The 27,320-nt window shown below is 43.3% G+C and overlaps 1 protein-coding gene and 1 non-coding gene across 2 annotated transcripts in view; both read right to left on the minus strand.

The window, feature by feature from the left end:
* Positions 1-26,385, minus strand: part of HS1BP3 (HCLS1 binding protein 3) — a 51,090-nt gene extending 24,705 nt beyond the window's left edge. Inside the window, exons 1-4 of the mRNA XM_064650624.1 lie at positions 26,105-26,385; positions 21,211-21,376; positions 11,796-12,003; positions 9,420-9,642 (exon numbers count right to left, since the gene is read on the minus strand). Of these exons, the coding sequence (XP_064506694.1) occupies positions 9,420-9,642; positions 11,796-12,003; positions 21,211-21,376; positions 26,105-26,148 (641 nt within the window). The 5' untranslated portion in view covers positions 26,149-26,385. The remainder of the gene's footprint in view (positions 1-9,419; positions 9,643-11,795; positions 12,004-21,210; positions 21,377-26,104) is intronic.
* On the minus strand, positions 26,289-26,370 carry TRNAS-AGA (transfer RNA serine (anticodon AGA)). Its single transcript has one exon. It is a non-coding gene; the product is annotated as a tRNA-Ser (tRNA).
* Positions 26,386-27,320: the final 935 nt, after the last annotated feature.

Consider the following 27,320-nt stretch of genomic DNA (forward strand, 5'->3'; position numbering starts at 1 on the left):
TTGTGCTGAGATGATGGCACACAGTAACTGCCCTGTGAGTTTCTAGCATGCTTCCTGGCATGAACTTGGCCCAGGCTAATAACTGCTTTCCCAAATGATGCCTGGACATAGTTTAGGGATCATTATAAGCTTAGGGCCTTTCCTGTTTTGGACATGGCCAACTCACTCTGAGGAGCAGAAGGATTTAGCTGTTGGACAGAAGCTACTTTATTCTAGTTGGCAAAAGCAACACTGCAGTTCCTGTGTGCTTTTATTTACTAGTTTAGCCACAGTCAAATCACCTACCACAGCTGTGTATTTTACTGTGATGACAATCTTAGCCCCCTTATGATCTGGACATAACTGGGCATCTCAGGCAATATGGAAAGAAAGGTTTCAAGTCTTTCCAAAATTTATAGAAGGTACTGAAAAGCATTTCTTTCACTTCAATGACAATGGTCATTAACAGCTATCCGAATGCCACATTTTTGTGCAAAGAAATGAAGAATTTCTTTTCCCCAGGCAGATCTACAAAATTAGTTTTATTCCTTTTACCAAAGGGATAATGGAGAGATCCAACCTTTTAGTACTGTGATATGACCCAAGAAATTCAAGTGCAAAATGAAGAGCTGCTGAGTCCCAGATGTGTGTCTGTCCTTAGGGACATTCCTCCTTTAACTGGCACTTCAGATGACTACAGACCTGGCCAACTGCTGCAAGGGCAGTAGGAAGAAATGTGATCCCCAGGTGTGTCAATTAGTACTGGTCTATAGTTACAATGGCTAATTCATGCATTTTTGGCAAAGTTTTACAGATTGCTTCCAAAAATGGTTTTCCAAAAGCCGATTCTTTGATCCTTTGAAACAAAGACAGAAGTGTCTGCAGCAGACCCATGGGGAAAGGGGAACAATGATTTTATTAAGTCTGCTGAATTAGGAACCTGACAGCATCAGATGAAAGGAAAAGCAAGTCTCCCATCTCAATTTAAACTGAGCACACATTCACCCTACAGACAGCTTCTTCTATGGCAAACAATTCTGTTATACTTGGTGAACAGAAAAGCAATAGGGCAGCTCTGAATCCATCCCTCATTAGCAGTCTGCATCATCTAGGAGCAGTTCCCTGCATCTGTCGATTAAAGATTCCCCCTCGGTGCCTTGGTGAAAGGAGCAGGCTCATCGATGAGGTAATGCTTTTCTATGCTAATTAAGGATTTGAGTCATCCTATTATTGTAAAGTCCATGAAACAAAACATGTTTAAATCTGCCCAATTACATCATGTACAATCCTCTTCCAAAGAGGTAAAAAAAGACACACTTCTGATTCTGTGTAATCATAAATTTATCTTATGGCCCTTCTAAAGGATCTCCTGCCTCCTACGAACCTGTCTCAGTTAAGTAAGGACTTGCTGAATATGCCTGGAGAACGGCTCCTGCGTGCCTTCAGTGCTGCTTAGTTCTGCTACAAATGCCTGCACATCGCTGTCAAACAGGATGGGGAAACCAAAAGCTGAGAGTTCACTCAGAGGACTATGGGAATTATTTGAAAGCTGGTGCCAGCTAGCGGCAATGGTATTTCATTCCAGTTCCCTGATATTACTTCACTCTACAGTTCTTCTATATACATAAAAGTGTGTGGTTTTATTGCTTTAGTACATTGTAAACAATGAACCAGGTCTGTTAAAAATTCTGTGAAATCTTCCTTAAAAGCAGACTATCTACTTTAGCAATCTAGTCAAATTCCAGACTGGGTATTTATGTTGATGCAATTCCCTCTATGTTCCCAGTTGAATTAAGTGTTCTTCACTCACAGTCTGATGCTGCAATGAAGTGTTGCACTAAGTTTTAGGTCCTTGCTGCATTTTACCCCAGGTGTAGTTACATTTGTGTTCTGCTTGAAAACACCAGCGGATGGTATACACAGCTGTAACACTACACAGATTGGAGAGCTATTTTCGGCCCTTTGGGTTTAGGATGATGGCATAAACACAAATTAACTATTTATAAAACCCATTAAAGTATATTCTGTGTTCTAATCAGAAAGAAAATGAAGCACATTAAAATAATTACTTAAACTCCTTCCCAAAGGATCCTTGTGTTCCAGCTGTGTATGTACTGGAATCGCTCAAGCCAGTCATGACAGAAACTTACCACTGAAGTATAAGCCAGGTAATTGCTTAAAAACCTGGGGAAATAATGACTGCATAATCTCATGGGACCAAAAATCCAACACAAGACAGGAAAATATGAAAGTAGATAAGGACAATGCTGGCACAGGGAAGGACTCTCACAAGTTTTCCTTAGGTCAGGGAAATACTATTTCCAGAATACAAGAAAACACAGAGCAGACAACTTTAGATCTCTAACTTATGTATCCACTCCTCTCCAAACCTCTCCCACAGTGTGAGTTGCCTAGCTCTGATCCAAGGTACAGTTCTTTCTGATAGCCAGAAGCAGACATAACAGCAATCACCTGTCCAATACGCTCTCTTGAAGGAGTGGTTATGGATATAACACATGGCAACTACAAGCCCAGGAGTACCCAGGAACACCTCAGTTTTCCTGACTGCACTTCCATTCAGTTGGTTCTCCCAAAGAACAGCAATGAGAGAAGAGGATCAAGTCCTTCACACATCCAACTTGATTCACATGGCTGGAAAGTGCAGCTAGGAAAGGTTCTCAGTTCCACCCCTTGCAGTTACACAGGCCTTAGTAAAGTTCTTCCTAGAGAACAGGTTTATTCTAGTCAGAAGACAACACAGTATGAATATGGATTATTCTGTGAGATCCAGCAGCTAAACATGCTTTCATTTTCCAATGTTTTCTTTCAATCACCCTCAACCTTTCATCTGTGAGGTGACAGCAAGATTTCCATTAAAGAAACACACTGGAAGCTGTGCTTAGGAGATGGGATTAGCAGCACAAGAGAAAGGAAAACCCACTGCATGGGAAAACACCACTCACAAAGCACCTATAAACATAAAAAAGTTCAGGAGAGAGAAACTGGAGGGACTGAACTCCTGCAAGGAGCGCATCTCTGCCATCCTGCTTTACTCTCTAGCCACTCAGTTAAAACACCTTCAAGAAGAGGCTACAAGGTTGCCCCTGAAAAGGGTTGAGAGCAGGCAATTTATGAAAAATAAGTGAGGCTTATCCTTTAACTGGGAGAGTAATAAAGACTTCTTTGCTGTCTTTTCTTCTTTCTCCTCACTTTGACAGGGAAGAACACCATACTAGACTATGTCCTTGGTTTTCAGAAGAATTTCAAATGGCAGTAGAGGACCAGCGGAGTTGTTTACTGGGATTTTGTGAGTTGCCAATCTGACAGCAGCTGGATTGGAATTGCGACAAATACTTGTGTCACTTGGCAAAGTGATGGTTGAGCATGCCTTGCAACCTAAGCTTGTGACCCAACAACCAACAGAAAATAAAGATCTGCCTGTTCAAATCTCTGAAGGCTTCACAGCTGTGAGCGCGCATACACACACTGCTAGGAAAACAAAGCTCTTTATTCTCTCGTTCGTTGTTTAAATGATCTGAATTAAAGAAAAATAACCTGTATCTTTTCTCTTCTCTGATGTTTTGACACCTTCACACTCTCTCAGCTGATCTAGACAGACTAGCGTTTCCACTGCTGTGTATGAATCCTACTGGATTCAGAGGGGAAGTCACACACATACCTGGCTAGACCAAAAGGCAGCTGTGAATTTGTGAGTGGCTGAGGACTAGGAGGATGCCTGAGGAGTGGCAGAACTACAATCCTGCCAACCAAGGACCAGAAGGCACAGCAGCTGAACACACATTTTTACAAGTTTCCTCCAGACCATCTGTCCAGCAGACAGCAGCTGTGCCATGACACCACTCCAGCCTGCAGAAATTCTCTGCCTTGGAGGTGAAAATCCACCAGCAAGTACATTGCCCTCACCTATTACAGCTTTGGGCACTGCATCAACAAAACCCCTTGGAAAGACGCTAAACATAGGACTCCCCTTAAGCTGATTTCTGCCTCTTCATCAGCCACTCTCAGTGGCCCAAGGCTTCTGGCAGAGGAAGCAAGATCAAATGTTGTCATTCGTTTCTTCCCCAAAGACAAAAGGCTGAGGCCATCTTGGCTCTTTTGCCATGACAGGGAAGAAAAGGCAAGGGAAGGAAGTACTGGGATGAATGGTCAAACTATAGCCTGGTTACCATTAAGGGGCTGGGAAACACGAAGGTATAGGATACAACCAGGAACAACTGCTGGCTTGTGTGCCAACTCACCTCCTCCTGCAGCTTGCCTGGCTCTGCAGGGCTCTGGCAAGGCCAGGGCTGGCTCCTGGCTGCTCACTCCCTGCCAATCTGCTGCTCAAAGCCATCACCAATTTCATCTGCAGCCAGAAAAGGCCCTGAGTCCTTTAATAATCTCCTTACCAACTAAACCCAGCAACGGGAAACCTCTGGCACTGGAGGTGCTTGAGCTTGACCCCAGCTACAACCAGCTACAAGGCTTTTAAAAACCTTTGGCAGAAGGCCCCCAAAAGGTCAGCCCTCACCAGCCCCATCCTTTCCTAACTATTGTCAGGACTTAGCTGTATCTGCATTTAAACACAACAGATGCAAAGCTTCAACCCACCCACGTGTCTGTCTGTATTCCTCAGGAAAGGCACAAATTTGGATGGGAGAAGCCATGAGGGGAAATCCTCTGAACAATAGCAAAGGCAGAGAGTCGAGACAGAAACTCCCCAAGACTCATGAGGAGACAGAAAAACTCTTGCCTGGGGAATACCCACCTTTGGACCCTGTGCAGTCTGCCAGGAAAAACCTAAGGCTCAGGAAATATATGCTGTCACTGGAAGATTTAGAGAGGCAAAGGAAAAAGGACGGAAGGGAGGAACCATGTGGGGAGGAGAGGTTCCTGCAAGGGCTCTGGAGGGCTGAAGAAGACAAGAAAGGAAAGCACCGGAAAAGGTGGATTCTCCCAAAATGGTGAACAAATATTACCTCAGAAGTTAATTGCAGCTGAAGAAATGCATGCACTGAAAGGGCTGCTGCACGTTTTAACCCATGAGGTAGTCACAGTCCTTCTGCAAAATTGTTGCTGCTTTGTCCAGAGGAGCTGGTTCACAGCCATTTTAATCAGCTGCTGTCTGAGGTTTATTGGAGTAAACTGAATACAAATACTAAGTTGAGTTGTTTTAACTACATAGTGAGAGAAGAGAGATAAAGCTAAAGCTCTTGGCTTCAACCTATAAACAATAAAACTCTGTATTTCATCCACAGTGGAAGAAGACAAAACCAAATTCAGCTGCTGTGACGTGTTTTTTAAATTGCTTTAAGATTCAGACCAGAAATGCTAACTTGATCCTGCTTGGATCAAGTAAAAAAATCCACAACTGGATGCCTGAATGCCCTACATAAAGCAAAACTTTAGGGAACCTTGAGGGCAGACTGGGGCAAACACAGTGGCAGGCAGAAAGCTCTGTGGGCAGAGGAGCTCAAGGCCATACAGTCTTTTCTAGTAATTCCTTCACACCCCGGGCCTGAGCATAGGGAGCTCAGTTCAAGAGTTCAGCTGTTCAGTTCTTGGTACCCACCCTGGTATGGGACAACCTGTCTTCTCCTAAGCTATCCTAATCACAGCCCAGGAGGCAGCACAGGCCAGCAGCCATTTCCAGTGGGGCATTCTGGATGCTGCAATCCACATTTGGAGGACAGGAGAATGTAATGGTATAGACACAGCCAGACACTGCTCAGTCAGGCTCAGCCAGGGCACCCTGGCACAGCTGAGCTGACTTAGCATTGGTGCTGCTCTGGATTCCTGCTTCACACAGCAATCCTCACTCCCTGCCAATCTCCCCTCAAACCACTGGCAAATTACGCCTATTCCCACTGCAGAATTTTCAGCAGTACCATCAGGACCACACTGGCTGCAGGTGAATAGCTCATCCAACTTGTGGCTGTCTTCCTTGCCTTACCCTTCAGAGCATTAGCCTCTTTTAGATCTAGTGCTCTTGCTTCATTCATCCCTAAAGGCATTCCAGTTGGAGAACCCCCTGCAGTTGTGACTAGACTCGCAGTACTACTTTGCAATTTATGAGGAAAATCTTTTAAAACACAGCAGTGTTAAAAGACAGTGCACCTCTAAAAATCCAGATGTATTGCCAAAGCAGCATGGTAGCCTACCAAGGACTTAAAAATATGTATATGCAAATGTTGAGATAGATGGATTTAAAGAAGAGTGATAAAGAGTGGTGAAAAAGTTAAGTCACTATACCTAACATTGTCCCTACAATATGGAGTTAAATATATATATGATTTCCTACTTGTAAAAAGAATTAGAACATTTTAACAGAAATATTATAATGTTTGTGATTTACCAGAAAATAAAATGAAAAAAAAAAGATGCTCACTTTAAAAAAAAAAGTTTGCTATGAGAGCTGATCTTTTCTACAAAGGTCCAGGAGAACTTGCAGAGTAACTGGCAACAATACATTGGAATGATAATACTCCAAACTATCAAGAAAGTCAGAGGATGAAGAAGAGAAAACATATTTCAAATGATTTTCAACACTGAACCCCACAAATGTAACATAATTTTGAGCAACCTTTATTCTAAGAAGAACTAGGCCCGGGATAAAAAATATTAAGGAGAAGGGGTGTTAAAAGCTGAAAACTTAACCACAAGCATGTATTATGGTTTTTGATATGTTCCTGATTTGGACAAGAAAAAATCCAGTCTTTCTGTTGTGAAGAATCCCAAGATCCCCTTGCTAACACAGAAAGAAAACTTTGAGGAATGAGAATCATAGAGCAAAGAAATACAAAGTTTGTAGATCATCATTAATACCCACAAAAGCTGAACAGCTGAACTGGCAAGTGAGTTGCCCACCTGACATCAAAGAGCAACTCAGACAGCCTTGAATGCAAGGCAGAGCATCAGCACAACTGGGATGTCTCCTCCAGGCAAAAGGAACCAGGCCATTATGAGCTTCCACCTGGATGATCACCAGCAATACAAAAACAGAAAATAAAGGCCCTAGCTTAGAATTTTACCCCTAAGGCCAGTATATTTAACTGGATATCAGGTGGTTCAGCAGCACAGCAGCAGCGCTGGGCTAAATCCAAGTCACAGCCTTCTGGCCCAGGAGGAGAAGTTGTTATCAAATGAAGCGTGCTGACAACATATGGAAGCCTGTGCTACTGGAGCAGTTTCATCCTCATCCAGAAAGCAAAAAACCTATAAGATTATGCCAAACACATGATTCAATTTAGGTCTGAGCTCTGCTGCTCACAGCACTCTGGCCACCAATACTGTATGGGATGGACTGGCTTGTTTCAGTGCTGACTCTACATCTTTTCAAAGGTTTTCAGAGAGAAAAGGCCCATGGATTTTTTTTCCTTTTTATCCTGAATTTAATAGGCATTAGAGAGCAGTTTACTACTAAACAGATTAATCTGTGTCATCTCCTGTTTTATTCATTTCCATCCCAAAGTAACTTCAAGCACATCTGAAGCACTCAAGCTGTGAGGCCTGCAGCTCCCTCTTCAAAGCATGTAAGCACATAACACTTTAACAGGCATAGAACACAGCCTAAAATGGTCCTCCAAGAACTGCCCATCCCCTGACAACTAAGCTCCTGCCTTTGGCCTCTTACCTAGACACCTACTGCTAGATGGCACAGAGCTGGGACACAGTGCTTATGTACAGTCTGATCTCCATTGATGTCAGCTGAAAATAACTTCCATGGAAGCAGGGTGAGCTACATGAGAACAGAGACAATGTAAGATCAGATCCAAGATTCTCATTTCCACTTTCACGTTTCTGCCTCAACACTGTACATGTGAGATTTACAAAAATAATAATAAATACATATGCAGATTTCTTTTCTAGATAGCCAACCAGTGGTTCAGAGTAAAAAACATCTCACTGCAGAACATGTCATGCTACAGCTCTGTCCCAGTGAAGATCATACTTCTTATACAAATTAAGTTATTTTGATTCAGTAAGAATTCTGTTCTCAAAAGGAATGGAAGCAATAAACTAAATGAGGATTAAATACCAGATCTTGTCATCCTTCAATGCATTAAAAGACCAAAATAATCAAGATTTTCAAATAGTATGTCAAACTGTTCAGAGCAGAAAAGCAAACTTCTTGCTTGTTTTGGCATAGCAAGTTCTTTATAGCTTCTACTTGTTTTAAGTTGGAAAATACAACATTGCATTTGTTAAACCAATAGATCATTTTCCTATCCAAAAAAGGACAGCTTCTTTTGTAAACTTACCAACTAAGGACCATTTTATGGGAAGTACTGCTTTATCTAACTTCTCCCTGTAAATAGTTATTTAAATTTTTAAATTCTTCTTCAACAAAAGAATGATTTTGATGCTGAGTAATTAAGCACATTTTGTCAAAAGAATAATATTAGAAGTTTTCTGGTGATATGTAAATTACTAAATACTTCAAGTAAAAAGGCTTAGAGCCTAGAGTGAATGATCCCCTGGAAATGATTCAATGTAATTGGGAAACACCAAGAGTGGGCTCTGGCTTGTTATTATCATTACTGCCTATTGCTATGAAGAAGCGCTTTGACAGCACTGTCTGGATCCAAGACAAAGAACATTCAGTAGTGGCTCGTGGCTGAAACAGTTCAGTTGAGTCAGTCAGTGCTTACTGAAGATCAAGAACAGCTAAGCCTTCTCTACTTGGACATCTAAAGCCTGAGGCACCCTAAAAAAAGTTGTCAGTACTCATGATCCCAGCTGCTGAGAAACTAAATTTGCTTCCAGGCTTCAGTAGAAATGGTTTAGGAATTCAGTGAGAAAATCCATCTTGAAGTGAAGAAAATAACTGTCTGAAAATTACTGGACAGGTAAACCAACCCGGATACTAATATCAGGAAGCTTTGATTCAATTACTGTTTCTTAAGCTGTTATTGCTTATGCCTTAGTGGCATTAAGAGTGTGACACCTTCAGACAAGGGAATAAAGAAAGAAATGCCTATTTGTGAATATTATTACTGAAATGTTAGGTCTTTTGGTCTTTAAGATGCTCTAACTTTACCTCCTTGTAGACACAACTGAGCTCAAAAGCAGTTTCAGACACTGTAAACACCAGTGTACTCCAAAACAGCACATCCACTGGATGCTGATGCACTGATGCTTTGTGGTAGAGCCCTGCAGTGCCCAGTAAAGTGTCTCCTGTAGTTGAGATTGTAATCAAGGCATTCAGAATGTCCCAGTCACTGGGATTTCCTGAAGAATGCACTGAAGAACAATTACAAAGTCTCTTCCCTCTACCAAGGCACTTCCTTTGCAAACTGCAGAGGCCTCTCCTCCTCTGTGAAATTCAGCTGAAAGTGGTCAATGTGATAAAATGTTGGGATCAGGGGACAGTGACACAGAACAGCCATACTTAGAAAACTAGGCTAAAATCTAAATAAAAAAGGCACTAGCAGCCATACCTGATTATACCAAGCGGGTCTAGAACTTCTTCTTCCTCCTCTTCCTCTTCCTCTTCCTTTTCTTCCCCCTTTTTGACATTCCGCACTGATAAAAGCTGCGAGATTAAGTCAGGTGTCTTCTCCTCTTTGAAAAAATCCATCACCTCATTTTCTTCATCTTCTTTATCCTTGTCATCAGGCACGTTTTTACCCTTGAAGTCAATGGCACTGGAAGATTTTGTTCCTGCAAGACATAATAACAGATGTAAAACTGAGTACACAGGATAACAACTAGCTTATTTAATACCTTGCACCTGCTCTTGATGGTTTTGTTTGAGGAATGAAGGACATGATCAGCTTTTGTGAAACTCTTTCAACATTCCCACTGTTCCCTTTATCCACTGTGTGTCATGTGTCCGATCTGTTTACTGATTTAAAGTAGTTAAGTAGATAAAGACAGAGGAAACGAACCTTTATCTGAGACACAGCAGTGCATGTCAAATCTGCTTATTTATGTTCCCTCTATATCCCACACAAACAATAGATTTTCCATGTGGTTATTCATCCCATCCAAATAAAGTCTTACGAGAAGTTTCTCTCTAAAGTGCCTTTTTCTCTCCACTGGCTACACAGGGGCTGTAAATACTCTGCTTAGATGTAGATAACCAACTTCCACATAGCTAGTTGAGATGAAATCCACTTTTTGACATTTATTTAATTCATTTGGGCTAAAATTAGAGTAGTGGACAGCATGAAAAAGTTTCCACAGCAGCTCTTCAATTTACACTCAAAAATGACGCCTGAAGTTCTAACACCCTTCAGAATGCAAGATCCATCCAACTGAGCAAATTCATGCAACTGAAACATGAAACTAAGTCTTCTCACCATACTTGTCATATGCAGAGCCCAGGAGAATGAGGAGAAAACTGTTCCTTGCTGTCAAGTCTCTGGATGTCCAGGAAGTAATTTAAAATAATGAAACTAGGTTAAAAAAAAGGCTAGTGAAAACTATGATGGATAAAGTTAATGGTTTCATCCTTTTGACTTTTCAACTAACATGGCATGGGAAATTCATCTCACCCAGCTTTTCATGTCTGCATCTGCCAAATCACCCAGGGCAGACTTCACTGACTCAGTGTGGGTGTCCATGCTCATCATGTGGCCTTATGCTCCCCTTATAGGCAAGAGAGTACTGGGCAGGGTAGGCAGTGAATGTTAGGATGCTGCTTATCTTATCCCCACAGTTATGTGTTTTACCATGTTGATTTTCCCTAAATATCCCTGACTATATCAACCAAGTCTCCAGAAAAGCGTACACAAGTAGCCTGAGGATCTGCAGTGTACGTACTGAATTCCACCTGCTTTGGTAGGGTGGCACTTAGACTATTCTAAGGCAGAGTTCGATGAATGGGTCACATTACCTGCACCCAATCTCTCCAGATATAAAGACAGTCCAGCCCAGTTTACCTGTAGACATGTGCACCACAGTTAGGTTATCAGCGTGCCAAGATCAATCGACATGAATTCCGAATTCTCTGTGCAAGGGATCTACTTTCAAAAGAACACTGCCAGAGGAAAATAACCAAACCCAAACAAAAACCACACCAAAACCTTATTAGTAAAAGGATTTTACCCAGTATTACACAGCTTTGCCCCCCTTGACTTTAGGAAGCTGCCAGTTTCACAGAACTTCTAATGAGGCCACACCTGACACTTTTGCAAAATGGGTTGTTCACACTTGTTAGCACCTTGCAATTTCACTTCCTTAAAGAATCCTGCACAGCACTGGGCTGGAGTATTCCCTGCTCAGCAGCTTTCAGCTGAATTAGAAGCAGAGAGCCCATATGTTCCATTCATTCTGTGACTCCCTTCTGTCCCCAAGGGACATAAGAAAGAAACTATATGAATGACTGGAAAAGGTAACAAGACAAAAAACCCCAAAACAACGGAGGGCCAGAGAACGTGTTTAGCTAATAAAGAATCTGTCTTTTATTTAAATCTTTCTCAGAGTCAATAATTTGCATGAAAAACAGAAAAAACATGAAAGAGTTGCTCACTAAGGGAGACCTGTCCCTTTAGTGTCCATCTCTCCACTGACAATATATGATTATTTAGCCTTCTAGAGTTATATGTTCTGATTCACAGCAGGAAATCAGAGACAGGACAGCACAGTGCTTGCTTTGAAGGTATCTATCAACACCTCAGAATGAGGCATGTGTCCAAACAGAGGAGGGGAAAACACTGGTAAAGACAACTATGCAGCACTGTAAATGATGCACATGAGGATATTTTCCATGACAGTCTCTATTCTGGCACTCTCTAGTTTTTGACTACCTGAGACAAATGCCTTCATCAAGCACATTCATGGGAGAGGGGACACTCACATCTTTTAGTTACCTAAAAATTCCAGTAACTCAGGACTCGTTGCTAGATCCGCGTCTTTCGAGATGGATTTCATGATATCATTGAACATAGCTCTTCGTTCACAGATGTCAGATTCCCCCACGAAGAGAACTTTTCTAGGCAAGAGTGGAAGAGAAGCCTGTGGATATCGTGCTGTCAGCCTCTGGTAGAGCTCCTCTATCTCGCTGTACTTCTTGGAAACCTGCAATGAAATGTGCTGCCTGGGTATGTTTCTTTACAGGGGAGACAGGAGCAGCAAAGCAGCAGTTTGAGTGCTGTGAAACATTAACCATGGAAACTGAAGTGGAAAAACATGTATTAGCAAGGAGCTTTCCATACAGCCCAGTCAAAGCCTGTTATGTATCCAGTGAATCCCCAAGCATTGTTACTGGTCTTCTAGTTCTGTTATTAAAATCGACTGCCTAATGGAATGGGAGTTCATTGCCAGATACCTAGCATCCATTTGTCTGACTCATCAATGAAATACTGGAGGGGTCACTGCTCCAGATACTTTTCTACCATCAGAAATCCTTGTCCACTAAAAGTGATGCTCAGTCCTGAGAGATAGGAAGAAAAGCCCTGCCAGGTAAGTATGTGATGGAGAAAGCTACCTGAACCTTTCCACCATTAAGCCAGACATCCCATTTCTCATTCCCTGTGGCTACAGTGCCCTTTGGCTGTTTAGGCCTAAAAAACTGGCATATTTGCTGCCCTGCAGAGTGCATAACACAGAAACCTAAGGGCAAAGACCTCAGCTGATCCCTGACTATTCAGTTTATCCATGAGAAAATAAAACCCAACAACTTGGCCACGGCCTACAGGTTCTCATACAAGGAGAAGATGCCAACAGTGAATGGAGTCATTCCTCCTGCACACAAAGACAGGAAGCCTGAGGAGAAATAAGGCTCAAGATACTACAGGGAAAGCAACAACTATGGGAATGTTGGGTTAGAAAAGGTGTGGCTACTATGTCACATTAGGTTTTAAATTCAGTACCTTAAAAAAAACAATACACAAAACTCACACACAAACAAAACACTATCTTTAAGTGATGTTACAGATGCAAAGGAGACTGACTCTCATGCTGTGTGGTATTACACAAATAATATATTCATCAAGGCCTTCTATGCTCCCATAATCTATGAATGTGTTTTAATGAATACAGAGATGAAAATAAACAATCCAAAAACCTAGTGCTAGTAGAGTGCATACAGCCCAGGTCCTCTACTAGGGCCCAGCTCTTACTCTCCTGTAACACATTGGTGAACTCTAGTGAAGTGAATCCTCATTAATACTGCTATGTGTGCAGTATTGCATATACTGAGATGGATATAGAGAGACTCAAGCACCACATTTTGGGATGGCAGAAGGCAGAGTTCTTCCACCAGATGATAAAAGAAAGTGATAAAAGAAAGTCAACTTAACAAAAAGCACAAAAGTAGAAGGGAAATTAATTATAGATTAATGCAGAATCCCTAAACTGCATCTATGCCAGCAAACTAAATAGCAGGCATATTCTCAGGCACTGGAACCTGAGAGTGTCTACTAGAAACCTTAATAGTGCCTACGGGAACCTGACAACGCCTGGAATAGTTTAAAGGTAGCACTCCCCCAGATAACTTGTCAGCCCGAGGTTTGGCCTGGTGCAGGGACTCCACAGGAGCCAGTTTGGGTACTGACAACCCCTGCAGATGGGTCAGAGTTTCATACCACAGATGAGCCAGACTGTGAGAGCTGCCCTCCAGGCCAGAGAACAGGCCCTGACATTACCAGACACACCTCGACTAGTTTACTAAATCAGATTTAGGCATAAAGAGCAATAACCACCTCAGCTTTCACACTTCCCTGCCTTTCACAGTAATTATCAACCAAGCTGGCTGATTTGAAAAGCGTTTGTGTTTCAGCTGTACAATGTTCACTGTGGGTTCAGTCTCCAGCCACCAAAGGCAGGCAGCCCTGTAACAAAGACTTGAAGGAGAAAACCCAACTCGAGCCCTCAGGAGAATGAAAAACAAGTATTTTAGACTTGTCTCCTGAAAGTAGTGAAGGTGTCAGTACCACTGTGGTCCACATGCAGGATCTGAAACACAATTCACCAGCCAAGCACTAAAGCGAGGGCAGTAGAGGATGTTCCAGAATACAGCAATCCTCCCTTCAAAAGATACCCCAAAAAGAGTGAGGAAAGCAATTCCAGAGTTCTAAACTGCTGTAGTTTGCTAGGTCCCAGTAGCACTCTGAAGAGGGTATGACAGCAGAGCCTCTCCCAACAATACCACATAAGCACAAATGTAAGGGCAGTGAGGAATTTACTAGTACTTTTTCAGAAGAATAAACACTATTACCCTCCACCCAGGAAAAAAAATTGAGTCAGATTTGTGAAAAACATTTAACGTCTAATTAATTTCAATAATAAATACCAAATTAATGTCTGAAAGTATTACAAGACAGCAGCCAATCAAGATTATGCCAAAAGTTTTAAAATACTCTTAGCACTAAGCTGAGATACACAAACTTATTTCTTTCCCCACTTAATTTTCATTCCTTCTCTATTAAACTCTGTAAATTATTCATAAATCTCAATTTATGTCTAATTACACCACTGAACCTAAAGCAAATGCACACCCTAATTGAGCCTTTGTGGGTCTGCGTGGGCTTTGAACAACACCAGCAACCATACACACGACACAGCATACCAAGTGTGACAGCACTATATCCAAAGCATACTAATGTGCTTCCCCAAAGCCTGCACCACACCATGCAGGCCAATATCCGGCAGTGCCGGGATGCCCTCTGCTGGAATAACCCACAGTACCAGTGAGATGTCAAAACTCCAGCCGAAACCATTCCCCACTTACCTAAGGCCAGTGCTGGCCCCTGCAAACCCTGCCAACTGAGGCTCCTTGCCCGCTGCTCCTGTGCCTCAAACTGCGGCAGCCACTGGCTCCTCAACACCTTTGCTCAACACTGCTGTCAGCTTTTCCTTGGGTTTGGTGCTGGAAATGCAGCAGTAAGGCTGGCTGAGCCCAACAACCTCAGACTGATGCATTTAGAATCACAGAATAATTTGGGTCCTAAAGATCATCTAGTTCCATGGGCAGGGACACCTTCCACTAGACCAGGTTGCTCAGAGCTCCATTCAGCCTGGCCTTGAACACTTCCAAAAATGGGGCATTCACAGCTTCTCTGGGCAACCTGTCCCAGTGCCTCACCACCTTCACAGTAAAGATTTTTTTCCTTTTATCTAATCTAAACCTTCCCTCCTTCAGCTTAAGTTCATTCCCCCTTGTCCTATCACTCCAAGCCCTTGCAGAAGTCCCTCTCCAGCTCTCTTGTAGCCCCCTTAGGTACTGGAAGGGGCTCTAAGGTGTCCCCAGAACCTTCTCCAGGCTGAACAATTCCAGCTCTCTCAGCCTCTGTCCACAAGAGAGGTGTCCCAGCCCTACAACCACTTTCGTACCATCCTCTGGATCTGATCCAACAGGTCTTTGCTGTCCTCAGGACCCCAGGCCCAGATGCAGCAGCACAGAGGCAATGCAGGGGCCTTCTGAAGTGCTGGCCAAGTTCCATGGGGTGTATTTTCTCAGGTCAAGTCCCACACATCACCCAGAGCATTCTCACACCTTTCCAGTCAGGCACCACTGCTCTGCCGTGACAATTTTGTACCCTTTGAATGTGACATCCTCTGCCAATGTTACAGGAGAAAGGCATATCAGCACGTAAACAAAATCAAATCTTGCTTTTTCTGGTTATCACTCACAACCCTTTGAAAATAGTTGATGGATCATATGGCCCAAAATGTCAGGATAAAAATAAACATTGCTCTAAACCCCATTTTATCAATCCAATTAAGTAAACAAAGTCCCATTTGATTAATATTAAAATATTTTCCTTCTGTTGCCTGTAAATCCTCCAGGTTATGATCCTGCAGTTATCCTCCCCCCCTCCATGCCTCTAACTGAACTCTGTGAACACTGTGGAGCTAAACCTCCACCACCTGTAAGTCAGCCTGAATGTATACACTTCAAGGAGTTCTGTCAAGTCACAGTATCAAAGGCTCAATCTACTTCACTTCAAAAGAGTTAATCATGCAAATACAGCAAAGCATGTGCCTATTTGCCAGGTCAAGACCCTATTTGCCTGTAACAATTAACACCCAACACGGAACTTAAAGAGAGACAGCGATGGGCTGAATTTTTTTTTTTTTTACCAGGAACAAATAAAGTTGAATGTGATCAAATATAGCTGGAAGGTTAAGAAAACCACCAAGAAGTTCAAAGTGAAAGCCTGAATTTTGCTGCTAATCCCTCAAATCTCATGCATGTGCCTTGTCCCCCTTCTTCACAAGAACCTCATGCATGAAAGTACACACACCGGAACGCCTGTAGGATACGAGCCCAGGACTCTCAGCTGTGCCTAGAATTTGATCCCACTCAGTATTAATGGGATTTTATGTGCCCTTTCCCTTCAAAGCTCCTTTTAATGCCCCATTTCTGACCTCAAGCTTTTCTTCATATGCTTTGTATCTACTGCAAAAGTTTCAACAAAACGGAGATTTCAGAGCTAACTTGAACCCTTTGCCAGCCAATGCAGCCCAGCCAAGAGCACTCTTGATTTTACGGTATTTCATGAAAAACATGACTATTGTGACATTCTTTTTACAAAGCCCACTTCTTAACACTGTCAGAAAATGGAGATCCAGCAACACTATCCTTTAAAACAACCACTAGCTTTGGGTACAGTAATCAAAAGCGTCCCTTCTCCCAGACAGCACAACCCAAGCTTTCACTTGGACACTCCCAATTCAAGCCATACCAGAATTAATGTTGCTTGGTGACCCCATGGGTATGCATTATGGTAGATTTTAATTACATGACCACATGCTGTTCTCCCCATCTGTTTTGCCCAGCAGAAGAGCAAGCACTCAAATATTTCTTTTTAATCAACATGAATTCTTAATGGCTCCTGAACCCATCACTACGCTGAGCATTGATTTTTTTTTTTTAACCCCTCTCACATCACAGAGATTATAAAGTGAAGGAATTTATCTTCACAACACACCTGTATGGTCAGGAAAGAGCAACTCCAATGCACAGATTTTGAGGCCCACAAAGAGAAGGCCAACATATGCAAACAGGCAATGATGAAAACATAAATGAATACACACCCACATACTTATACTCCCTCATTTTATGAGAAAAAGACAGTTCTATAGTAAATGCCTTCCTAAATTATGCTGTGCCTGTCAAACACCAGTAGTTATTTGTTCAGCTTTGAAAAAGAAAGAACTTGACTAACAAATATAACTTGTAAAAAAGCATCAATTAAACTGGGTGCAGATAGAAAGAGAAGGCACTGAAGGCTGGGTGGATATTTAATAAGGCTGGGAAAACAGAAGTTAATTGCTAAAAAAGGTAAGATGTGGCTAGAAGAAATGTATGCAAGAAAAACAAAACCTTTTCTTCTTCTCACAGAAAACTGCAGATCCATAGGCAGTAATTAAATATCACCCTGGCAGCAGTACCAAAGAGAAAACAAATTTCCCTCTTTTGATGGGGCAAGAGTATTCTGACCTTTGAAAGAAATGCAGCTGATTTTTCCTTCAATTACCAATTATAACCTCAAGGTTAAGCAGTTCTACAACTCATTTGCCCTATTTTACAATTAGCATTCTTTAAAATTAAAAGATCTCTCCAGTTTCTAAGAATTTAGATCGTAAAGTCATCACAAAAGCTAATTTCTTCTTCTGTTAATGTTTCACAAACGTTTCCATTAGAAATGCTATGGTACTGATTTTGCATAGTCACATAAAGGCTAGAGAACAGGGAACTCTGAATTGCTTAGACCCACAAGTCTAGTAAAGGCTCCACAGGTCAAATCTGGAATATCTATTTGATGTTCATCTGGTTTTAGTCACAGGCCCTTAATATATCTCGATCTTGACAGGATGAGAGGACATAGCTTCAAGCTGCACCAGAGGAGGTCCAGGTTGCACATCAGAAGGAATTTCTTTATGAAAAGGGTTGTTAAACATTGGAATAGACTGTCCACAGGGAGGTGGTGGAGTCACCATCCCTGGAGGTGTTCAAGAAATGACTGGATGAGGCACTTACTGACCAAGTGGTGACTATCAAAGGTTGGACTCGATGACCTTAGAGGTCTTTTCCAGCCTAAATGATTCTGCGATTCGATCCAGTGTGGCCCAAACAGCATACCACAGACCACAGCTAGCTTAGAGGGCGCTTGTGCCTTGCTCACCATCATTTTCCAGGGAAAACAGAAGCGCTCTTGGAGCAGCAAACGCGGGTCCGCCCCTCGCTGCTGCCACCTGGTGCCGGACAGGGAGCGAGGCCGGCACTGCCACAGGGAAGGGAGAACGGTCGGACAGGGAAAATCCACTCACCTGATGCTTCAGGGGGAGGCAGAAGGGGAGGAGGAGCTCTCAAAACACAGACCTGGCTCCCGAGGTGACCAAAATTGGACTAACGTATGCAGAGCCAGTGAAAATCCTACCACGCCTGCCTGTCGTCTCTAACCTACCTGCCACCTCAGCACTGTGAGGCTCCTTCCTCTAACCTTTCATATCTAGCAGCTTCAACAAAAGCAAAAAAAAAAAAAGTCACCTCTCCCATCCTGCTCCAGAGCACACACACAGTAGTTTCTTTTTGCTCCTTCAGGTGTCTCATCTCACTCTGCTTTCTGATATAAATTTGATATGTTAGATCTGCTGCCCAGTGTACCCTCATTCTTATCTACTGTTCTCCAGCCCCCTGGTTCTCTTACACTTCACCTGCAAGTCCCTGGGAAAGGGTGGTGGTTCTTGTTTGTCCCGGTACAGCATCCAGCAGAGCAGATAATCACTGCAGACAATGTGGGTGCAACTCACCTCTCCTGGAAGCACAGGGTTGAGACTTGTCTCCAGCTTAAGCAAACTGCCTACATGCAGGAGGTGCCCCAGCCCTCATGACAGACAGATAGAGTCCCTACATTTTGGCAATATGTCACTGAAATTCAACTCACCTGATTACAGGCAGCTAGTGTTACCTTGGATGATGCCCTGTATCTCACCTCACTCTGTTCCAGGGCAGTGCTAATGCCTTTATTCCCCCTGTCACACCTGCCAGCCCTGTGCACATACCTCAGATAATTTGGAGTTTCTCAAATGGTACCAGCCGTGTATGTTATGCAAAGTGGGTTCCTCCACACCACAGATGCTCAGTTACATTCTTCCCAATAGCACTGCCCTGACTGGGATGGCAGTTTAGAAATCCACCAAATGCAGACACCTAACCACAGAGAGCAGACTTTTCTGCCTAGAGACAGGCATCCCATGGCATCCAAGGGGCTTGTGTGGGGCAGGCAAATAACACACAAGATCTATGGGAGACCCACAACCTTCTGAAGTCCAGGTGGAAAATCCCAGGGCAGCTTTGACTGCACACATGATTTGTGTGCAACTCTACTGACCCTTAAGCATTTCAGCCTGGAGTTGAAGCCCCCTGCTGCAGCTGTCTAAAATGTAGATGCTTTCCCTTTATGGTCAAAGAAGAGAGACATTTCCAGAGGATGAGTCACCTCATTCCCCTTCTCCCCACTGACCATAGAAGCAAGGACAGTCTCAGATTAAAATATCCAACTTAGAGAGATAAGTTAGGACAGGTGAATCCCCCTGTTCCTTCCAGTAATACATACAGACAAAACTCATTGGAATGAATTGATGCAAAGCATCCATCCTCCAACCTCCCAGCTCATGGTTTTAAATTACTCTCACAAAACAAACTGTATAATATATCAGATTCAGTCAGCTGAAAAAAATGTAACTGGTGAGATAAATGTTATTCCTGCCAGGTTCCACCAGTTTTCTTCTTCACGAAGAATGAAATATCAGGAGGTCTAACCAGAGGAAAAATCAGGAAGGTTCATTTCACTTGAGTGCTAAAAATCCTCCTAGAGAGAGCAGATATGGGAACAGACAATTCCAGCAAGCAGGGGGGCCACAGTAGAAAGTTTGTTTATCCTCTTTATAGACAATCTGATTTTATCAACTTATTCTTAAGTTAAGCAAAATGAATTTAGATGACAATAGCGCAGTTTAACACCTCTGGATTAGTCAGATCCTTTTTTGCACAGAGCTGTGTGGGAATATTACATAGCATAAACAGGTATTGCTGCATAAAAAAAAGCAACTGCACATCCCCTTCTCCCATCTGCCCATGTCTGGCCCTTCCCCTGTCTTAAAACAAACTTTAATGGGGCTGTGCAACTCACAGGCTCAAGAAATATGTGTAACTCTGTACTGAATAACAACCCCCCAAACACCCATTTTTAGCCAGGACTAGTTCCTCAGCTGACGTTATGAAACAGCCACATGACACTGGCACACAAAAGGAAACACTGAGGGAGTGAGAACAAGCAGTCAGGGACCAGGAGGGAGAACAGAACAGACTCTTACGCCAGCACTGCTGCTCTTACCATAAAGTTATATATAGCATAAGGTGTGGAATAAATGAATGAACTCTCCGTATCATGCATCTCTTTACAACACTGACAGATGTTTATCTGCAAATCATACTGTGTAAATAACCATTTATCAACTATCTTCTATGGAGTGTGAGTTACACTACAGGTAATGGTCCACCAGGTAACCACACACTCACATCACTGTGACATTACAGTTACTGCCAAAACATCTGAAAAGAGCACATGTTCACAGCATGCAGCAGAATGGGTCCCTTTATAGTTAATGGACAGAGAAATGCACTTCTTGGGAGTGGTTCAGCAGGCCGCTAAAGAAGATCAAATAAAACATACCCTAAATGCACCTTTTTCCATCAACTTAATAGACAGTCCCAGGTGAAACAGCTTAAGTGGATGTGCATATGTTATAGATGAGATTAATTTCACCTGATTTAAGTCATGTGCTGTGTTTTCAAACCTCTACTCTGCAGGTATAATGACAAAGACAATCCAACTCAATAACGTTTTATATGGACGCTTCCTTGTAAAACTCTCTTACTAAGGATTTTAAAAGCCATGCCAAGGTTAATATATCCATTCAAATAAGCTATTATATATTTATTTCAAGTTTATGTACCAAGTCCAAGAGCTTGGAAGAAGACAATTTTGTAGCAGGACTTATAAAAAGCTTAATTGGTTTCTATTTGTTGACCCATAATGCCAAATGCCTTTAAGGCAACAACAGTCATTATTGCTTTGAGCTCCTGGAATAAAGAGTTCAACTAATACATGTAGAATACTCCTATTGCAGAAATAATACAGACTGTGTTGTGCTACCAAGGACCTTGACCCAGAGAGACTGTGATTGATGATAAAGTATCTGCTACATCAGGACAAAAATAATCAAAGCTGATTAAGAAAGTGGTCACCAACACAGCTCTGATTAAATACTTACCATAAACTGAACTACATCTTCAGGCTTGTGCTTTGCTGATTTGAAGGCAGCCAGTCGTGTGACGACGACGATGTGATACTCCACATGGCCAGACATCATCTTCCCACGGATTTCCTGGTATTCTGGCACTGACAAATCCAGCCCCGTGTGCGTATTCTGAATTTGCCTAAGGGAAAAAAATACATGCAGAGTTCAGGCATTGGCACAGAGACTTTTAACTGACCCTCTCCAAGGATCCAGTTCAAAGCACAAGAAAGTCAGTGCAAAGACTCCCACTGCAACAGGACATCAGACAGACCCTGCCCCAACACTGCTCCTACTCTGCATCAGGACAAATTTAGACATGGCTTGCTTCCTATCCATGACTTTCCATCCCAAAGCACCTGCCACTGGCCACTGCAGGCAAAATGTCAGAAGCACAGCATTTCTGCAAAGAGAAGATGTGGATTTCTTCAGAACAGGACTTCACTCACAGGAGTAGAAAATGCTCTTACTCAGCAGAGCAGGTAAGAAGATCCCATGATCTCTCATCACAGTTTGTTTTGAGGCAAAGGTCTCTTCATCACAACTCATGCCAAGCCCTATCCAACTCTCCTCTGTCTAAGGACATTCCCAGGAATGGCAACAACAATAAGCTAAAAGGGGCCACAAAAGGAAGAAGGAGCTTGCTGGAGCACAGGAACAACTTGAGGTTTGTGAAGAGGCAACAAGGGAACTAGATAAAAGCCTGGAACACAAAGGAAGCTGCTGGAGCAGACTGATGGGCCAAGCATAGTTTCCATCTGCGAAGGTCATTGAGGAAAATTAGACAAACATCTATCAGGACTGATCAAATTAAAGGAGGACATGATCCCTTGGAGCTGCCAAACACCTAAGGGTGCACCAGCTAAAACATCTCAGCTTTCCCACAGAAAATCTTACTGGAAACAAAACTACCTGTCCTTTCATACCCAGTTAAATAGCATTAACCTCTGAATGTTGCCAACAGTCAGAACCACCCAGAAAGTTAGAACGTCTCCTTTTGGGAGGAAAATGCAACAGGGGAGCTGCTGCAGCAGTTTACTCAATGCATTTTCTTCTCCTGCCAGCTTCAGACCCACGGAACCAGGGTGTCACCTTTCCCTAGATGCCCATCTGAGGAATTATTTATGGTATTTTTGTAAGAGGAATGCCAGAACTGTATTATATTTCTCACTCATCAGGAGTAAGACCAAGCAGTTGCTGTTGGGGCACAAAACAGTGCTTCCCATGTGTGAATGCTTTTTAGTGAAATCAGAAGGGATCATTTAAAAAAAAAACAAACTAGAATCATTAAACATTTTTTCTGCCTTTTTTAACCTTAACTACATGGGGAATATCAAGTCAAATCTTCCATGGACTTCTGCTGATTGCAGAGGTGTCTTATGGAATTTACTTCTTTCTTTAGCAAGTTTAGATTCCCTAACACAAGCACCTTTCACCTAAGGATGCATGATGCATAGAACTTAAAATATAGTTTCAAGAGGTTAAAACAATCTAGTTTCAAATAAAGTTTCAAAAAACTCCTCTCATCATGTTAAAACTTGACCAGTTCTTTTGAAACTTGAGCTTTCCCAAGAAGACAACCTCTGAATCTCCAATGCAAAACTTTAATAAAAAGCACTTTAAAGAGAGTATCTTGAGAGTTCTTGATAAATAGGACAACAACCAACAAGGGTACAGTCCCAAATTTTGTACCCAATCCTCTCTGCAAGACATGTTTAAAACATTAGGGCTTTAACAACAGGTCTACCATTGCCAACATTTTATAGTATTTACCTCAATGCTATTCTGTCTGCTCTGATTCTGTTCTCATTTTCTGCCAAAATGCTGACTCAAAGGGCACCTGCCAGTAAAATCAGCTGGATATGGAGTTTTTTAGAATAGACCTGCAGCAGAGGAAATGCTCTCCAGATGTGTAGTCACTCAGAAGTTGTGCCTGCAGCTTAGACAGCAAAAGGGTTTGTCGGCTGGTACTCAGGAATAACATAGGGAAGAGCTTGAGTCACCAGTCCTGGAGATATTTAAAGGTCATGTAGATGTGGCACTTGGGGACATGGTTTAGTAGTGGACGAGGCAGTGCTGGGTTAATGGATGGACTTGATCCTAAAGGTCTTTTCCAAACTAAATGACTGTGATTCTACTTCTGTTAACACTGAGTATAAAATAGCAAATTAACCTGCTTTTCTCCTTATGTAAATAAAACAAACAGCAGTGAACCATCCTCCCTGAGTGGTTCTCACTCAGCTGAAAACATACAGATATTCTGAGATGACACAACAACTTCACCTTAGGAGGTGTTGCCTCAGAGAGCCCTAAAAATGTCACAAACCTAATAAGTACTTTATCTATACCCTGGGGGTTTTCTTTTAAAGTTGTTAAAAGTCTGACATAAAGTGACTGTAATGGGAAGCAATTAGAGGGAGGGGCAATAGCTACATTTTTGTTTGTTTGCTTTAGGCCTTATGATCACTTTCATTACCATCTCTTACAGGAAACCCACCCCTATTACCTCTTCAACAGCAACAGGATTTTTTTTAAATATAAAAATGATTCTAAACAGAAATCAACAGGGAGGCTGTGACAGAGTGTACTCTCCAAAGTGCTCACTGGTTTTTGTAATGCCTTCATTTCAAAATAAGCAGCCTCAGTGTTTTAATTCATTAAATAGTGCTATTATTGTTCAAACAGAAGCAGCACCTGCAAATCCCAACAGAGAACATAGTTTCATTGCATTTTTCACATCAAACACAATTATTTTTACACTTGTTCCTTTAAAAAAAAGCAACAAAAGGAGAAAGCTGGTTGTTTAAATTGGACACACAGGTTTATTGCTTCTACTCCTTATTTAAATCTAGCTTGTTTATCCCCAAGTTACACTTTTGTCTACAATACGGATGGTTCAGGGGAGACCTGGGCACATGGCTAACCTTCCTAAGATGAAATCACTTCACCTGAATACAAGGAGACCATTCATACCAGTAACACTGTGCTTGCACAATCAGATCATGAGGGGCTGGCAAGGGACAGAGGAAGTGGAACTTATGTAAGGGTCAGCTGAACAGAGCAGCTTCCACAGCTCATGGAAGAGACAGTTTTTCATTCCTGTCTTTTGATTTGCATGTAATAATTAAATTGTACTTTAATTAATCTCCTTTCTGTGCTGAAAGGCTAAGATGGGGAGTGGGGAATACCCACTGCAGGCAAGAAAGCAAAGTAAAAGATAAAGTGTCAAGACCAAAGAAACTTTATTCCAACGTCTGTGCACCCAGGAGAGTGGACTCTGCTGCCTCGATACAGTCAGCCTTGCCAGCAGCACCCAGCTCCAACAACCTCTGCCTTAAGGGGGCCAAAACATGGTGTTCCAGGTCATAACAAAAGGAAAAAAACTTGTACAGCTAGTCCATTCATTAAGTGAAGGCAAAATATCTGACACAAATTACCCCCAAACATTTTATTCCTCTGTATAGTCTAAGTACAAGTATATAGATTACAGGCTCCCCAAGGCAGTGTTCACCAAGCCTGTCTGAGTTCAAGAAGTGTTTGGACATTTTCAGGCACATGGTGTGATTCTTGAGGTGTCCTGCACAGAGCCAGGAGTTGGATTCAATGATCCTGATGGGTCTCTTCCAACTCAGCATATTCTAAGATTCTATGATTTTTATTACCACAGCAACTAGGAGTCCCATTCTCAAAACCAGTATGTATAAAGAGTGGAAAAGGTCACAACTGTAGACCTATTTTACCTCACAAGATAAAAAATATGTTTATTTGCTAAAGTCTTAATCCCACACATACATATATATCTCATTTTATCACTGAAAGTATTCCAGTATCAATGAGACTACAGACTCAATCAATGAGTCTACAGACTGTAAAACGAGTCCAGGTGTTCAGATTTCCATTTCCAAGGCTAAACCTAATATCAAGTCAGTCCTACAAAATATCTATTAGTCAAGTCAGATACATTTGAAGGTTCAAGGCCACTGCTCCAAAGGAAGCCAGATATTAAGGGATTAATATAACAGCTTTGAAGTTAATGAGACTGAAATAACTGTTATTTATGTCCTAAGAGATAAGGACTTTGCTGAATCAACACTTCTTCTCATGACTTATCTGACAGGAAACTGCTTTCATGTGGTTTCAAATATTTTGTGGGGATAAAAGAAAAAAAAAGAGAGAGATCTCCATCATTTTTCTATAAAGATTGCCAGAAGCATTTTCTTCTTGAGGCATTTCTCGCGAGGGTTCCTTTATCACATCTAGGAAAACCCAGGTTTTAAAAGTTTAATGCAACGGAAAACAGCGCCTCTGCACCCACCTGGGGCAGGTTTACAAGAAGGTGGGAAAAGAGAAAAAATCCATTTAGCCCATCACTGGGCTTCCAGCCAGAGGGGCTCCCGGTGGGCACGGGGATCGGGATGCAGGGCACGGCAGCGGGGAATGGACATCAGCCAAACCACTGATGAAGCCAAAGCTTCGGGATAAATTCTAATTCCTTCTGACCCACCTCAGAATCACGACAAGGAAAAGGCGTTTCCGCAGGGCGGGAGCACAGCCTGCGTCAGCGTGGAAGGGAAGCGACCCCAAGTTATCCCAGGAGGAAAGGGCCAGGGAGGGATCTCTCCCGGCTGTGAAACGCCAGAAAACTCGAGGATCCGCACGTATCCCAAACGTCCCGGGGCAAACCCACGCAGCAGCCACCCGGCTTCCCCTCAGCTCCGCCACCCCGCGCTCCTTGCCTTCCTTCCCTCCCTCCCTTCGCTTTCCCGGGACGGCTCCCGCCACCAGCGCAGCCGAGGCACAGCTGGCCCGGGAGGGGCATCCCCAGCCCCGCCGGGGCCGATCCGGGTGGCGGGCCCGGTGTCCCCGGTACCTGGTGGTGACCAGCACGGCGGGTGCCGGGCCGCGCTGCTCCATGGCCGCGGGAGGAGGTCCCGCCTCCCTTCCCGGGGCCGGCCCTGCCGGATATCGGGCGGCGGCGGCGGCTCCGGTGCAAATCGAGCGGGGGGAGGGAGGAAAATGTCCGGAACGCGGAGAAAAAAATAGCGGCCTTGGTGCGTAGTCGGCAGGATTCGAACCTGCGCGGGGAGACCCCAATGGATTTCTAGTCCATCGCCTTAACCACTCGGCCACGACTACACCGACGGGCGGAAAGTTTTCCACGGAAACCCCACTAACTCATCCTCTTCCCCACGGGACCAAAACATCCCCCGAGCTTCGGTGCACCTACGCGCTCTCCTCTTCCTCCTCCTCCTCACTGGAAACAGCTCGCGCGCGTCTCTGCCTTAAAACAATGGGCACGGCACTGCTCCAGAGCCCTGGCCTTACCCAGCCCCATCCCGAGGCAGCGCCAGCCGGGAGCAGGACACGGCCACACACCTCGGCTGTGTGCTCCGAAATTTATTTTGGGAAGGAAGAAAGAGGCAGCTGGTCCCGCTGCTGCCCCTCACGGCACCCGCGGCCAGTCTGGGCAGACCCGGTTGGTTTGCAGGTTTCTGAGCTCTCGGTTATCCCAGCACTTTCTCTGCACTGGTGCCCAGGGCTTCTGCAGGGAAGCAGCGGGGAAGGAGGGGGGGGAGGGGGGGAAGCTTCTCATCGGGGGCTGCTTTCTGCAGTTATGAGTTATAGAGTCGTTATGGTTGGATCGGACCTCTAAGATCATCGAATTCAACCCTTGACCCAGCCACCATGCTCACCACTACACGGTGTCCCCAAGTGCCACATCCACGGGTTTTTTGAGCACCTCAGGGACAGCAATTCCACCACTTCCCGGGCAGCCTGTTCCAATGCCTGACTACCCTTTTAGTGAATAAATTTTTTAAAATACTCAATCTAAACCTCCCTTGGTGCAATCCGAGGCCATTTCCTCTCCCTTCACTTGGGACAAGCGACCGACCTGCAAATGTCGATAAGGTTCCCCCTGAGCCACCTCCGGTCTAAACACCTCCCGCTGCTCCTCATCACACTGTGTTCCAGACCCTTCACCAGCTCCGTTGCCTTCTCTGGACAGAAGATTCCCACTAATATGCAAGGGATTATTAGAAAAGCAACAGAAACCAGACTCTGAGACTGCATCGATGCAGCCAAAC

The sequence above is a fragment of the Pseudopipra pipra genome, chromosome 3, assembly GCF_036250125.1.
Source record: "Pseudopipra pipra isolate bDixPip1 chromosome 3, bDixPip1.hap1, whole genome shotgun sequence".
Lineage (NCBI taxonomy): Eukaryota > Metazoa > Chordata > Aves > Passeriformes > Pipridae > Pseudopipra > Pseudopipra pipra.